Here is a 16,250-nt window from a genome sequence, read left to right as displayed (position 1 = left end):
CGTGACGCTTCCCAGTTTCACACTGTGATACGACAATTAAAATGGAAACTCTTTCAGTCCACAGAGTCTGAAAGTATACGATATGGAAGAGAGGTTTGAATGTGCTTCATAGGAGACAACCTTCCATGTTTGACATGATAAATCAAGATTACAGTGCAGAAAGGATCTTGCATGTTACATTTGCTCTATTGATTACATGATTAATCTGAATTACACACAGTTGTGCCTATACAATGTCATGTTCAGAGTTGAAAGGAAGCTTCATTTTCTACACTTTTGAGGATGGATCCCCCAGTCAGGGCACATTCCAATGGGCTGGGATGATACAATTTTGGAATATCCCTTTGCATACAGAAATTAATCAGGACCAAATTCTCTAACCAAAATAAATATTTGTAACCGTTTTATTTATTAGTGACTATATTTGTACCAACTTTACTGTTAGAGGAAAATGTCCTTTTAGGTTTCACTACATACAGTAAAGAGAAGAAAAACTATTATTATTAATCTCATACTTTTAGATTCCACATGAATGCAAATGTCAATTAAAAAACCTTCCTTTCTTGATTTTCAGAGTGAAATTAAAGCATATATAAAAATGATTTTACACTCAAATAATAAGATATTATAACGGATATATTGCTTATTGTTGAATATCTTTATATGGCTCCAGGATGTTTGTAACGTGAGATTATATACACTACCGTTCAAAAGTTTGGGGTCACTTAGAAATGTCCTTGTTTTCGAAAGAAAAGTAAATAAAACATCAAATAACATCAAATTGATCAGAAATACAGTGTAGACATTGTTCATGTTGTAAATAACTATTGCAGCTGGAAAAGGCTGATTTGTAAAGGAATATCTACATAAGCTCAAATGGCCAGAAACAAAGAACTTTCTTCTGAAACTCGTCAGTCTATTTTGGTTCTGAGGAATGAAGGCTATTCCATGCGAGAAACTGACAAGAAACTGAAGATCTCGTACAACGCTGTGTACTACTCCCTTCACAGAAGAATAGAATAACCAGAATAGAAAGAGGAGCGGGAGGCCCCGGTGCACAACTGAGCAAGAGGACAAATACATTAGAGTGTCTAGTTTGAGAAACAGACGCCTCACAGGTCCTCAACTGGCAGCTTCATTAAATAGTACCGCAAAACACCAGTCTCAACGTCAACAGTGAAGAGGCGACTCCGTGATGCTGGCCTTCTAGGCAGAGTTGCAAAGAAAAAGCCATATCTCAGATTGGCCAATAAAAAGAAAGGATTAAGATGGGCAAAAGAGCACAGACACTGGACAGAGGAAGATTGGAAACAAGTGTTATGGACAGTGTTAAGTGTTAAGTTTGAGGTGTTCGGATCACAAAGAAGAACATTCGTGAGATGCAGACCAGATGAAAAAATGCTGGAGGAGTGTTGACACCATCTGTCAAGCATGGTGGAGGCAATGTGATGGTCAGGGGGTGCTTTGGTGGTGGTAAAGTGGGAGATTTGCAACACCATGCCATACCCCTGGCGCTTGATTGGAGCCAATTTCCTCCTACAACAGGACAATGACCCAAAGCACAGCTTCAAACTATGCAAGAACTATTTAGGGAAGAAGCAGTCAGCTGGTACTCTGTCTATATTAGAGCGGTCAGCACAGTCACCGGCTCTAAACCCTATTGAGCTGTTGTGGGAGCAGCTTGACCGTATGGTACGTAAGAAGTGCCCATCAAGCCAATCCAACTTGTGGGAGGTGCTTCAGCAAGCATGGGGTGAAATCTCTTCAGATTACCTCAACAAATTGACAACTAGAATGCCAAAGGTCTGCAAGGCTGTAGTTGCAGCAAATGGAGGATTCTTTGACGAAACCAAAGTTTGAAGGACACAATTATTATTTCAATTAAAAATCATTATTTCTAACCTTGTCAATGACTATATTTCCTATTCAAACTAATTTCACGTATGTTTTCATGGAAAACAAGGACATTTCTAAGTGAACCCAAACTTTTGAATGGTAGTGTATATACACACACACACACATACAGTACTGTGTACAAATTTTAGGCAGGTGTGAAAAAATGCTGTAAAATAAGAATGCTTTCAAAAATATCTAATGTTAATAGATTATATTTATCAATTAACTAAATGCAAAGTGAGTGAACAGAAGAAAAATCTAAATCAAATCCATATTTGGTGTGACCACCCTTTGCCTTCAAAACAGCATCAGCTCTTCTAGGTACACTTGCACAAAGTCAGGCATTTTGTAGGCATATAGTCAGGTGTCTGATTAAACAATTATACCAAACAGGTGCTAATGATCATCAATTCAATATGTAGGCTGAAACACAATCATTAACTGAAACAGAAACAGCTGTGTAGGAGGAATAAAACTGGGTGAGGAACAGCCAAACTCCGCTAACAAGGTGAGGTTGCTGAAGACAGTTTACGGTCAAAAGTCAAACACCATGGCAAGACTGAGCACAGCAACAAGACACAAGGTAGTTATACTGCATCAGCAAGGTCTCTCCCAGGCAGACATTTCAAGGCAAACAGGGGTTTCCAGATGTGCTGTCCAAGCTCTTTTGAAGAAGCACAAAGAAACGGGCAACGTTGAGGACCGTAGACGCAGTGGTCGGCCAAAGAAACTTACAGCAGCAGATGAAAGACACATCATGCTTACTTCCCTTCACAATCAGAAGATGTCCAGCAGTGCCATCAGCTCAGAATTGGCAGAAAACAGTGGGACCCTGGTACACCCATCTACTGTCTGGAGAAGTCTGGTCAGAAGTGGCCTCCATGGAAGACCTGCGGACAAAAAGCCATACCTCCAACGTGGCAACAAGGCCAAACGACTCAACTATACACGAAAACACAGGAACCGGGTGCAGAAAAATGGCAGCAGGTGCTCTAGACTGATGAGTCAAAATGTGAAATATCTGGCTGTAGCAGAAGGCAGTTTGTTCGCCGAAGGGATGGAGGCTGCCTAAATCCATAGAAGAGCTGTGGTTAGTTCTCCAAGATGTTTGGACCAACCTACCTGCCAAGTTCCTTCAAAAACTGTGTGCAAGTGTACCTAGAAGAATTGATACTGTTTTGAAGGCAAAGGGTGGTCACACTAAATATTGATTTGATTTTAGATTTTTCTTCTGTTCACTCACTTTGCATTTAGTTAATTGATAAATATAATCTATTAACATGTCTATTTTTGAATGCATTCTTACTTTACAGCATTTTTTCACACCTGCCTAAAACTTTTGCACAGTACTGTGTATATATACAATCAGGGGTGTAGCCAGGATTTCAGTGCCCATGAAAGAAAAAAAGTGCAGTTCTGGGGGAGGAGGGGGGTGTTGGCGAAGTCCGTTCTGGGGGGGGTGGGTCCGGTGAGGCGCCCCAGGAACAAGCAGGAACTAAGGACAGCTGCAGTGCAGGCCTGGCAGAGCATCACCAGGGAAGAAACCCAGCATCTGGTGATGTCTATGGGTTCCAGACTTCAGGATTTGCAACCAAGTATTGAAACTCACAATCTAATTCATGATTGTTAGTTTGTCCAAATACATTTGAGCCCCTATAATTGGGGGGGGGGGGGGGGGGGCACATATAAAAATGGGTGTAATTCCTACACCGTTAACCCAATTCAGATGTAACTACCCTCACATTAAAGATGAAAGTCTACCCTTAAAGCACATCTGGATTGTTTCCTTTCAAATCCATTGCGGTGGCATCCAGAGCAAAAATGATGACAATTGTGTCACTGTCCAAATATTTATGGACCTAACTGTATATACTTTGTTGCATAACCCTTATAAGTTAGCCTATATACGTGTAAAAAAAATGCACTAGTTGTTGACTATAGCTACAACTGTGCCAAACTATTTTCCCATGACATAACAACCTACTTGTTTACCCAAACCTTGTTTATCTGTTTTGGTCTGTAGGACTGCTCATTCTCTTTCTACAGAATACACAAAACATTCATTGCATTGTAGTTCTACAACTGGTTCACAATTATATTAGTATACATGTGGTTATATGACAAAAGGTTTATTTTGTGGTCCCCAAACTCGATTCTTGGCATCCCCATTGCACAATCAGAGCTTTCCTCTCAGCTCATCTGTACTGCTTTAAATGTAACATTTAATTGACATACATATTTTCCTTCACCGATTCTGAGCACAAGGCAGTTCATATATTATGCAATTGAAATGTGGTCTTATTATCATGGGCATAGTAAGACTAAAATTAATGAATGCACACACATCCCCTTTAAATCTAAGACCATGAAACATGCTGATTGAAACCAGTTATTACATTTTATTGGCAAATTGTTTTAAACAGCTTTCATTCTTTTAAGTTTTTCTTCCTCTTCTATCGTACCAATTGTTGAACTGCACTGGTCTTTCACAGTAGGTTCCATTGTGCTGACAAAATGAACAATACATAGAAACCACTCGTTCCTAGTTACAGTATCCGTTGCCACTTTCACGCAGGCTGGAAAAAACACCAGGTGAATATGCATTTTCAAAACATTGTCCATGAAGCATTTTTGCATTGTTACTATGTTCACAGTCTTTTTTTTTTTTTTTTTTTTTTTTTTAAACAAAAGTTCAGCTAAGATTGCTTATTACAAGCAACCTCCTCATTAAATATAAACTGAACAAGACAATCCCTTTAACGGCCAAAGTCACAAAACTTATTTGTGTATATATGTTAACTGTACAAACGTTGCGGTTGTAAAAGTGTCTGCATAAAAAAAACTGTTTAAATCCGCAGAATATTCTAATGTATTCTCCTAAATCATGGATAAACCCATGGAAATCATTTACTGCAAAGGCAAGGACTGGCTTTGTATCTCAAATTCTCTGTGCAGTAACAACCCTTATATGCCAGGTACCATGCTAAATCCACAGCTATTGTGGAATGACAACACAAACATTTGACAAATACTTTACATATTGTTAAACTTTCAGTTCAAAGACTCGAACATTCCAGATTCCCCAAAAAGACCTATTGATCTCATACCAAATTATTAGAAATGTATCCCATGGTAGAAAACAGGGGGCTTAGCACAGGATTAAAGTGTCAAAAGGGAGAATAGGAAAATACAAATTGCTAGGCTGGTCACTAACTAGACTCGGACAGGAAATGAGTCGCTGTGTGTCGTGCTGTGAGCAGGTATGTGACGGGTCTGGAAGCCAAAAAAGGCTCGACCCTCTGTCTTTGGACGCTACTCAAGACCACCTATGTGAAAATGGTGAATGTGTGCATTTCGTCTTATTTGTGGTCTCATCAATTCTTTATATAAAACTGTTATGAAACAAAATTTGCAAAGAAGTATATTTACATTTTTAAGAATACCCTAAACCTTATTTAAGTCATTTTACTTGAAACCTCTAATATAGAGTGTGTACCTCAAAGGACAGAATCAGGTATTTGATTGAAACATTGGCTTTTGAGAAGCTGTTGAATCATCCAGTTTCTCAGATTTAAAAAAAATAGAGTAGGACTCCCACTGAAAAATCATTAATAGCACTTCAGGCAGGATTTTGAAAAGCCGGTATTTAAATGGGAATTGGTGGAATTCACTGAACCTTTACAAAAAATCCAGATGGATGTGTTGGATTAATTTAAATCGCATATGGTGTTGAGTACATTATATCTGTAATTGTGAATAGGATAGAGGGGTTGTTAAAAAAGTAACAATTTATAATTTTGCAAGTCTACAAAATGTTAGAAAACATGACTTTCTCGGTGTGAAGAAAACTGGCATTTGGGTCACACCTCAGATAAAAAGGTATTGCTAGCCTATTACAAATTGTTAATATGAACAACAAATGACAACATAATAGATCTGAACATCATAGAAGGGGTGCAATCTGGAATAACACCCAGTTTTCAAGTACAGAAAATCACTTAAGCAATAGTGCAGTAACCACTGAAATAACTTCTCATTAATCACTGAAAAGACTTTACATAACTGTGTAACAGGGTCCTTGTCTTTCTTCATACCTGGTGTAAGGTGCTCAAATACTTCTTCTGACATTGTCCATCATGATTAAATTATGGCCTCGTGCTCCTCACTGAAAATAAGTATTTTAAATAAGATGACCATTTTACTAAAGAATGTAACATTAAAAAGCATTAACTACACCGCAAAAGAGTTACTGTCTAGTCTTACAATGAACAATCCAACATTTAATATGCAATTAAGCAGTTTGCCATTTTCTACTCATATTTCAATATTATTCCCTTTATGCATTATACCCATAATGATCATAAACACAAACAGGAAATATACTGCATCTGTATTGACTTATTCCTTAATTTAAAATAATTGCATTTTAACAGGACATTTTTAAACTGTTTTGTTTTTTAAATATTGTAAAATAAAACGGTCACATTACATTATAATAATTATAATATAATAATAATAGGCATAGCAGTATAGACATTTATAATTACTGACTAAACTCTATAATGCTGTTAACTGTAATACAGCATCAATGATGAACATGAAGTAGACTATAACATTACATACAAATGCCATTAGCTAATTATTAACGCAATACAGTACATTACAGATCAATATCAATGTTAAATTACAATTGTACCTCTGAGACCACTAAATGAAAATTACATTTAAATACATCACATATAGAATAACCCCGATATTTCTCACAGATATACGATGCTTACATGGTGCGATACTGCACTTCCTGCCTGGCGCAGGAGAACTTGTAGGCCAGAAACACGATAAGAGTCATGCCCAGGGCCAGGACCATCCCTCCCACGAAGCTCCCGGCATCAAACTGGTGGCCTTCGTTGGCAATATCAGCCGTGGTTTTGGGGCTGCCTGAAGAGTATGGCAAGAATTAGAACTTATTCCAACTCTCACCTATGAAATTCTAAAATAGGACAGCGGAGTTGGAAGGGCCTCATTGAAAGGTGGAATAAAAGAGGCTTAAATACAGTCAATTTGCAATGCCATCGACATCTAAACACATCAAATACTTTCCAACACCATTTCACTATAAAGTGAAAAAAACATTTCTAATTATAAAAAGCACATGACAAACACATTCCCTGCCACAATCTATTTTTCTATATTTGTACCCGCTTATCTGATGAAAAGAGCACAAAAGCTAATCTTTTAACAGCAAATTCCAAGGTTCCATTTGTGTGAGTAAAATACAACAAAGTACACCCCCCCCCCCCCACACACATAAATGCTTATAAACTGACCTGCAGATGCATTAAAAAGATTGGTGGTTGTTGTAACAGTAGTAGTCTTTGTGGCTGTAGGTGCAGTTGTAGTTGTTGGTGTTGTAACTGTACTCTTTATAGGTGGAGGTGTAGATGTAGATGTGGTATCATTGGCGATGAGTACTGCAGGGGTTAAAACCAGAAGAAATCTCATGACTGGAAGTGATACAAATATTCCTATATTCTGGGGGTCTAGGGCTGTCTAGGATAGAGCTTTTGTGGGATTTTACTGCAACTGCCATCATTCCTATAATTTTTTCCTGAAAATTCAGAATTCTGAATGTATCGTTTTATTTATATGGGCTACAGTTCTTGTTCATGTGTATGAGGTGCCAACTAGCGAGAGCGAGAATAAGCCCAGAAGAATACCAAAAACAATACAATTGTAACAGGTATTATGTAAAGTACTGTATTTGTGACTTTTAAAATCATTAGAAAAATCTAACAAAACAAACATGGATACTATCAATCAAATTAAAACACCACACAGCCTCTGTATGACCTTTGTTGCAGCTGAATCTTCACAACAGAAAATGCTCTTAAACCTGATGTAATGTGATTAATTTAATCCCATAATCCCAATGTTTTCCCATTGATACCGCCCAGAAAAAACTGCCCAGCGTTTATCTGTAAAGTCTAGTTGCCCAGGTTTGGTACACCAGTAAAGAAAATATTTTGTGGAGAACTAATCAGTTTGTGTTGAAATATACTAATATGCAATAGTATTATATTATAATCCGACATTACTTTCACATTATTGGTGACGTTTCATTAGTAATGCTGAAGTTGTCAGACTTCGGCTTAATAATGCACTAGATTGTATCAGTGGCCTCATACGTGTCTATATTTGACTTAAAGGTGTTATGGATAGGTTTCCATGAAATTATACATATCATTACTAATGTATCACTTATCTTTTAAAGACATTAAAATCATTCAAAACTGAGAGTCAGAATATATAAACACACAGCCTGGCACAAGATGTTTTCTTGAAAAGGAAATTACTCATGCCATCTGATTATACTTCTTGTGTATCAGATAAGTTCACAAATTTGAGTCATTTTTGGAAGATCAAGACAAAAGCTATAATTAAAAACTGTAAAATAATTTGCTCTCTCTTCTTGTGCTTCCACCTACACATCAGCAGCCATTGCCACTTTAACTGTACTAGAGCTAAATAACTGGTATACAGATGTTAAGAGGAAATTATTTCAGAGAAATATATTAGTCCAACATATTAGTTACATGCTTAGGATCATCTGTGGAATCCTCAGAGATTAGATTACAGAGGTCTAACAGCAATTTAAATTTTGCATTTCAGCAGTGATACCCTTATTTATTCTGTGGCTTATTTTTCCACAGCACCTAACAGTCAATGTGCTATAATGATGAAACGTTCATTGCTGTGAGCACTTGTTTAAAAAATATTAAAGAGGTATCAAAAACCTGATTATTTCAATACATTTATTTTAAGCAGGTTTAGCAGTGTCTGTATTGGATGATATTGTGAGACATTCCAACTACAAGACCTGAAAACTTGGTAGCCACAGAAACTGGCCGTGATACTTCCCGATTAACTATTTTGCCAATGATCCTCAATCTGTATTTATATACACTTTATATTCAGCAAAAAGAGAGTTTGGTTTTCAATAACCTCTGTTGATGGGGAAACAATTAAAGTAACAGTTTATTTTAAATGATATGATAAATGTAAGAAAGGAAAACAAATGTAAGGTCATTTTGTATTAAATGTTTGGTATTTCTCCCAATGGAATTTGCAGATTCGCCTACATCATTCTAAGAATGCTTCCTCCACTACAACACACATTTTTTCCTGCATCTCACACAGTGCACATATCAGATCACTATCACCTCACGATTGTTGCCAAAGAACTAGGCTATTCAAACTATAAGAAAGGGGGAAAAGCCATATTCGTTTCAAGATTTCAAGATTATAAACACGTTTATACTTCAGACAGCTAAAGGTGGGCTAACACATTTTATCTGTGAGAGGAAAGGAACAAAAGAGGAGCCTACATTTTGTATAAAAAGGGCAGACTGGCTGGTGAAAAATGTCCAATCTACTCTAAATACAGGGTTATTTTATTAAAATTGACAAAGGTGCTCTGACCTTGATTTGCATGAAAGAGGATAAAAGATTAAATGAAGTGAGTGTATTACAGGTTGACTAACGCCCCCTGAAGTACTTGCCATCAAATACTGAAGCGTTGCTGGGATTGTGTACATCTTGTACAGTTGTCGTCTTACAGGAAGGACCTTTAAAATAAGCATTCTTCAATTAACAATACGGAAGATGTCTAAACATTACTAATTCATAGAGATAGATATTCATGTACATGGCACATCCTTAGAAAACAAACACAGCATTTCTAACATGGTTTTATCTGGGATCAGTCACAACTTTAAAAGCAGGCATTTATTTGTTTCTAGAGCACAAGCAGCCTGCTATTTTAGAAGAAAAACTTACTCTTCTCTGCAGCAGACACTGACCAGGTACAGTTGGGTTGACTAACACACGATTGACAGTCTGTCAAAGATGAACAGTGATCGGCGGCTGGAAAGGGCAGACGTATGAAATTGTCAAATAAATGCATTTGATATGTTAAACATGAACATCAGTCAGGTACAACCAAAAAAAAAGATAGATATATCAAATAAAGAAATGTTTAAAGACATTCAAGCAAAAAAGATGCAAGGATGACATGTTTATATAGTATAAATATACACTCACCTAAAGGATTATTAGGAACACCATACTAATACTATGTTTGACCCCCTTTCGCCTTCAGAACTGCCTTAATTCTACGTGGCATTGATTCAACAAGGTGCTGAAAGCATTCTTTAGAAATGTTGGCCCATATTGATAGGATAGCATCTTGCAGTTGATGGAGATTTGTGGGATGCACATCCAGGGCACGAAGCTCCCGTTCCACCACATCCCAAAGATGCTCTATTGGGTTGAGATCTGGTGACTGTGGGGGCCAGTTTAGTACAGTGAACTCATTGTCATGTTCAAGAAACCAATTTGAAATGATTCGACCTTTGTGACATGGTGCATTATCCTGCTGGAAGTAGCCATCAGAGGATGGGTACATGGTGGTCATAAAGGGATGGACATGGTCAGAAACAATGCTCAGGTAGGCCGTGGCATTTAAACGATGCCCAGTTGGCACTAAGGGGCCTAAAGTGTGCCAAGAAAACATCCCCCACACCATTACACCACCACCACCAGCCTGCACAGTGGTAACAAGGCATGATGGATCCATGTTCTCATTCTGTTTACGCCAAATTCTGACTCTACCATCTGAATGTCTCAACAGAAATCGAGACTCATCAGACCAGGTAACATTTTTCCAGTCTTCAACTGTCCAATGTTGGTGAGCTTGTGCAAATTGTAGCCTCTTTTTCCTATTTGTAGTGGAGATGAGTGGTACCCGGTGGGGTCTTCTGCTGTTGTAGCCCATCCGCCTCAAGGTTGTACGTGTTGTGGCTTCACAAATGCTTTGCTGCATACCTCGGTTGTAACGAGTGGTTATTTCAGTCAAAGTTGCTCTTCGATCAGCTTGAATCAGTCGGCCCATTCTCCTCTGACCTCTAGCATCAACAAGGCATTTTCGCCCACAGGACTGCCGCATACTGGATGTTTTTCCCTTTTCACACCATTCTTTGTAAACCCTAGAAATGGTTGTGCGTGAAAATCCCAGTAACTGAGCAGATTGTGAAATACTCAGACCGGCCCGTCTGGCACCAACAACCATGCCACGCTCAAAATTGCTTAAATCACCTGTCTTTCCCATTCAGACATTCAGTTTGGAGTTCAGGAGATTGTCTTGACCAGGACCACACCCCTAAATGCATTGAAGCAACTGCCATGTGATTGGTTGGTTAGATAATTGCATTAATGAGAAATTGAACAGGTGTTCCTAATAATCCTTTAGGTGAGTGTGTTCTACTCACATTCTAAACCATGTAGGCCTGACTTATTAAATGTGTGAAGGGGAACAAAAGACTACACACAACACACCCAACATGACTTTACCAGATTGAAGGAAAGGAATACAATTTAAGTTAACAAGCTGCATGTGGTTTATTTGCATTCCACACTTGCTCGGCGCTCTTCTTGTATCATGTGTCAACCTGCAATCCAGGACTGGTTTAACCACCAGCACAGTAACAGATCTTGAATACACACAAAAGCAACTATATCCATGGTTTTCCCACACCCAGCACAAGTACTCTTAATATAATTGTCAAGACGAGAAGCCAGCGAAACACGACACACGTCATCACGTCGCTGCTGCTCGCGGTCTCGTAGCGCAGATGTCCGCAGGCCTGCGCAGATCTGCCGAATCCCACCGATCCCATTGGCGGAGCCGCGCAGACCTGCGGACACGACCGCGACCACAATCGCACGGCGTCATCCTCACTTACACATGCCTATTATTTACACAGTGCACACAGTCAGTAACACAGTAAATGACTCCGGCGAGGTCAAAACGTCGGAGATATGATTTACTCACCGCAGGACACGGACAAGAAGACCGCCAACAACTGTCCTGCCACGACGACACGCCGCCGGCTGAACCCCATTCTGAGCAACCTAGGGTCGCCGGAGCTGCGTGTGTGCGCAGAAGCAACAGTTTATACCTTTCCTCCCCGCACGAAGGCTCCGATACAGAAGTTACAAAATAAAGTCCTTCAAAAATAACTAGGGCAGCTGGGGAAAAGATGAAATTGTCGTAGGCAGACAGCACACTTCGGACAGAAAGGCACTTTCGCACAGCCGGAAACGCGGAAGGGGGCGGGGCTTCAGTGCGACCCGCCCCGGGGGAGACATGTGCCGGGATTTTAAAGGTGTATTCACCGGTAGCAGAGGCATCTCTCAAATACTGCCGGGTATTAAAAAACGATATGAAAGAAAGAATGGCCAGCTATATGCCTCCCTCAATGTAGATTCTGTTTGAAGACACAAATAACACATATATGACTTGTATGCTTAGTTTGAGAGTTATTTTATTATGTAGTTGCCACCTTCCCCCCAAAAAACCAATAGGGTTAAATAGATAATACGATTACTTAATTGGATCTTGGCTGAGTATCAGGAGTCATCCATACCACAGAACATCTGACAAGGACTACAACAGTTCCCATGTGTGCCAATCCTGATGTCATACTGGGAGCAGGGGAGTCTAAAGCAACCGTGGATGAAACTGCATGGAGAGGCAGGGAGGCTTTCTAAAGATTCGCCCACAAAATCTGTCTTCCACTATCTTCACCCTGCACCTGAACATTTAAGGAATCGATGAATACAGCATGCAGTGAACATAAACTAATGCTGAAACACAAAAAGCCAGTGACGATATGCCAATGGGTTCATATGCAGTGGAAACTGGTGAATAGATTAGACTCGTACCTGCAGAATTAATGTGGAAACATGCTGCCCATGCTGCATGTCCATCAAGGGCTTGGATACTAGTTACAACTGATTCCCCTACATGAATAAAATTTATATATATATATGTATTTAAAAAAAATATATATTACTATTATTCTGCATTATTGCTGTGGAGTGCTGTGGAGTGTTTCTTTTACAACAGTAGGCACTTGTAAAAGTCTAATTTGTTTATTGTTGGTATTTGGAAACTAAAATGACGGCACCAATTATACACCACATTCAACACTTAACAAAATGAACAAAAGGTTTTTTTTTTTTTTTTTTTTTTTTTAAAGTAACAAGTTTTCCATACAAAATATAACATTTACTAAATCTGATTCACAGAAGTATAAATATAATCTTCTGAAGAATATTATTTGTATATCAAAACATACTTTACATTTCTTTACAAAGCACAGTACAATCTGTACATTTCATAGTAGACAAATGAGTGCAGGGGCATCCAGAATTGGGTAGAGCATTCAAAGCTTTTCAGACAAGTCTGATGCTAATCAACAAATACAGAATCATAGGTACAGAGAAGTTCCTTATAGGGAAAAACATATTTTGTGTCCAGAAAACCAAAAACTCATGAAGACTTCTGAACAAAAATGAATAAATATCATATACTTGGCTTGGAATTTAAGTTTAGACAGCATCATATTGGTCATAAAGTAGACCAGCAGTCCCATGCATTTTAGGGAAATGTGAAGCCTGAATGAGTATGACCCAGTTTGATTTGTCCAGTAATGCCAGAGTTTCACTTAGAAGAGTAACAACATTTATATAACAAGACTTAGCTGTAGGCGTTTAAGGAAATAAAGGACAGAATCACATACTGTATTTCAGTTTTTTTAACTACTCTTACAAACATAATAGATGCAGAGTGTACTATAGTGTTATGAATTGTTATTTTATATTTAAGGAGCTAGAAGCATGGAGAAGTGGTAGAATACCTAGACCAGTTTTGACTAATGACAAACTACAGGGAAATACTGCAGAGCAAATATACAAAGTTCACATACAACTAATTAGATGCAAGTCCTGAAACAACCAAAAGTGTCTTGAAGCAATGTGTCATGAATAGTTTAAGTCTTCACCACAAGCATTCTGTTTTTGATTAATTTACCAGGTCAAGGTGTTTTTGTAGACATGTATTTTATACACACAGATAGCTTTCAAAGCAGCATTTTCTCACAGTGATTTGTTTTCTGGGAGATAACTGCAAATTTCTTGAATTCATAAATATTGAAAATATTTATTTTATTCTTTAGAACAGAAAAAGGGCACTGTTGTAAGGTATCTAATACGTATTTAGTTTAGGCATAGGGTTAATGAAACATCTTTTTTAACTGCTCGTTATATACATTTAAACCACATACACTTTCTACTTGTCACTGGAAACCAGCTCTTTAATTCGAAGCTGCGTGGCATGCAGTACTGCAAAGGGCTACAGGCACCTGCTGTTTTAAGAGTGACTACCAAGAATTTCATCTAAATTAATGTCTTTTATCCAATCATCATTTCCAGAGCCTGATTTCAGCAGTGAGTCTATGAAGTCTGAATCAGAGTTAATGCCTGGAACGGTGTTGTCTCCGTCTTGGAGAAAATCAAAAGTCAGGTCACCACTGTGGTTGTTGCTCTGGTAGTTACGGGGGTTATGACCAGATGCTGTGAAATTGCCTGCAGTTGCCATCTGCACAGGAGAGAGCTGATTGGTGTTTGCCATGGTGGACAGAGCTGGCATTCTGGGCTGGCTTTGCCGTGGAGCAGGTCCTGTTGCTGCCACCACCGCCTGCCCATTGGGAGTTTGGTTCAAGGGGTTGATAGGGCGCATGGACACATCTGGCACTATCTGGTTTGGTGGCGTCATAGCTTTCTGTGGAAAGTGTCGATTGCCCATTTCCGGATGAGACTGTAGTGTATTTGGAAACCTCCTGACTCCTATTGGAGGAGGTGGGACAGCAGTCTGTTTGGAGCCTTGTGCCCAGTTGGGTGCAACTAAGCTAGAATTGGTTATCATACTGGCCATTCTCTGTCCTGGCATCCCAGACACCTCCTGGTTTACCGGTGGTCTCATATGCTGTGTACTTGTCACAGGACTAGGCCCAAAATTGTTACCCGGGATGGTAGATCCTTGATACCTGGAGTTATTTTGGTTCAGTCCGATCTGGTTTTGGTTGCTGTGTTGCTGAAGTTGGTTCATGCCCGTTTGGACATTAAAGCCCCCCTGCTGAGGGTCTGGACCACTGCCATACATCCTGTCATTGGGAGTAGGTGCCATCTTGTTGGCCTGACCAGAGGGAAGATGGCAGGGATTGCCTTGTAAACCACCCTGATTGGAAACTGTGTTTGTCATCGTCTGGGGAGGATTCATGCCCAAAGGAAGCCCACCTGGAGAATAAGAAGCTTCATTAATATCTTTTTAAATATAAAAGGAAAATCGGCTATTTAAGGTATCACAAAACACTTCCCAAGACTGAATAAATATTGTTTATGAGCGTGTTACAAGTTAAAACAGTGCCTGTAAACAAGAGGAGAAAATATTCTACGCTCTTAGCCTTACCTGGGTATTGACTTGGCTGCTGTACTCCGACTATATGTCTTCTGGTCTGTTTGTAGTCGGGAGGAGGTCGGGTTAAATGTCGGTTTAACTGATCCTGGGGACTCATTTTATCCTAAAATAAAATAAAAACACAAAAGGTAGTAATAAATACCAAAAGGCAAGCTGGTCAATGAAATCTCCATACTGATCAGATTTGTGCGAAGTCGAAGGAAAGATCTGGGGAATATGGCTCATATCACAATGCAATCTGAATGCTCACCGAATCATTGATGATCTGTGGTTGTAAAGCCAGCTGTCTCTGCAGCACCTGGTTCTTCACCATAGCTTTCTGTTGGCTTGTTGGAGGTGGCTGGGGTTGCTGCTGTTGCTGGGGCGGAGCTGAGCTCACAAAGCTGCTGCTCACAGATAGTCGAGGCCCAGGAGGAAGGGCCTGCTGGCTCTAAAAGGACAACAACAAAAGCTGTTAACATTGTGTATCGGGCTTGAGTAGGATTAGAAATATTCAAATAAGCGATTCTACAGTACGTTTCCTTGCATTTTCCCTTTGGTCTGTTTTGAGTTACGTTTAAGCAAATTCATGCTTTATTGACAGTAATATGACCAGAAAACACTGACTGAGAAGTGAAAGAAACTAGATGGAACCAGAATGTCTGGGAAATAGGAATAGTGAATATAGCATAACGAATTCCCCATTAACTACACTAACAGATCAGCTGTCACAGAAGACTGAAACATCTCAGATAACAGAAAACAAAGGGTTTTGGGAAAGAACATGGGCTGAAGAGGAACTGGTGCACAGTGCAGAGCGGTAGCACATGCCATTAAATCACAAAATCACAAAAAAATCCTAGCATCATAATCAAAATATGAACAGTTTAATGAGAAGGAATCCATGCATGAATTTAATACATTTACATAGGTACCCACTAGAGGGCAATATTATGTTGAGAGAAGAAGAGTCCAGGCTGCTGAAGGAAAGTGTGTG

General features: G+C 39.1%; 2 protein-coding genes across 4 annotated transcripts in view; both read right to left on the bottom strand.

Moving 5' to 3' along the window:
• Positions 1-4,272: 4,272 nt before the first annotated feature.
• Positions 4,273-12,072, bottom strand: tmem123 (transmembrane protein 123). 2 transcript variants are annotated; one of them, XM_066699396.1, is made up of 6 exons: positions 11,786-12,072; positions 9,733-9,819; positions 9,456-9,521; positions 7,224-7,367; positions 6,678-6,834; positions 4,273-6,061 (listed from the first exon to the last, which is right to left on the bottom strand). In XM_066699396.1, the coding sequence occupies exons 1-6, from the start codon at positions 11,853-11,855 to the stop codon at positions 6,037-6,039; spliced, it is 549 nt and encodes a 182-aa protein (XP_066555493.1). In that variant the 5' UTR covers positions 11,856-12,072; the 3' UTR covers positions 4,273-6,036. The 2 variants fall into 2 exon arrangements, with proteins under 2 accessions (XP_066555493.1, XP_066555494.1); XM_066699397.1 differs by lacking the exon at positions 7,224-7,367 and having other exon boundaries at positions 6,678-6,830; positions 9,452-9,521.
• A 797-nt stretch (positions 12,073-12,869) lies between these two features.
• The window catches only part of maml2 (mastermind like transcriptional coactivator 2), a 61,004-nt gene continuing 57,623 nt past the window's right edge, over positions 12,870-16,250 (bottom strand). For both annotated transcript variants that reach the window (XM_066699393.1, XM_066699394.1), the window contains exons 3-5: positions 15,525-15,704; positions 15,266-15,377; positions 12,870-15,093 (exon numbers count right to left, since the gene is read on the bottom strand). In XM_066699393.1, the coding sequence (XP_066555490.1) occupies positions 14,168-15,093; positions 15,266-15,377; positions 15,525-15,704 (1,218 nt within the window). In that variant the 3' untranslated portion in view covers positions 12,870-14,167. The remainder of the gene's footprint in view (positions 15,094-15,265; positions 15,378-15,524; positions 15,705-16,250) is intronic.

This window comes from Amia ocellicauda, chromosome 3 (assembly GCF_036373705.1).
Source record: "Amia ocellicauda isolate fAmiCal2 chromosome 3, fAmiCal2.hap1, whole genome shotgun sequence".
NCBI classification, from domain to species: domain Eukaryota; kingdom Metazoa; phylum Chordata; class Actinopteri; order Amiiformes; family Amiidae; genus Amia; species Amia ocellicauda.
This window is presented reverse-complemented; position numbering and strand designations above follow the sequence as displayed.

Bases quoted from the DNA above. Each gene is read 5' to 3' on its own strand.
- tmem123 (XM_066699396.1), bottom strand. From the start codon at position 11,855: ATGGGGTTCAGCCGGCGGCGTGTCGTCGTGGCAGGACAGTTGTTGGCG. The intron at 9,820-11,785 runs GTGAGTAAATCA...TGCCCTTTCCAG, and splicing joins CTTCTTGTCCGTGTCCTGCG to CCGCCGATCACTGTTCATCT. The intron at 6,062-6,677 runs GTAAGCATCGTA...ACTTATTTTCAG, and splicing joins GAAGTGCAGTATCGCACCAT to TGAGGAGCACGAGGCCATAA.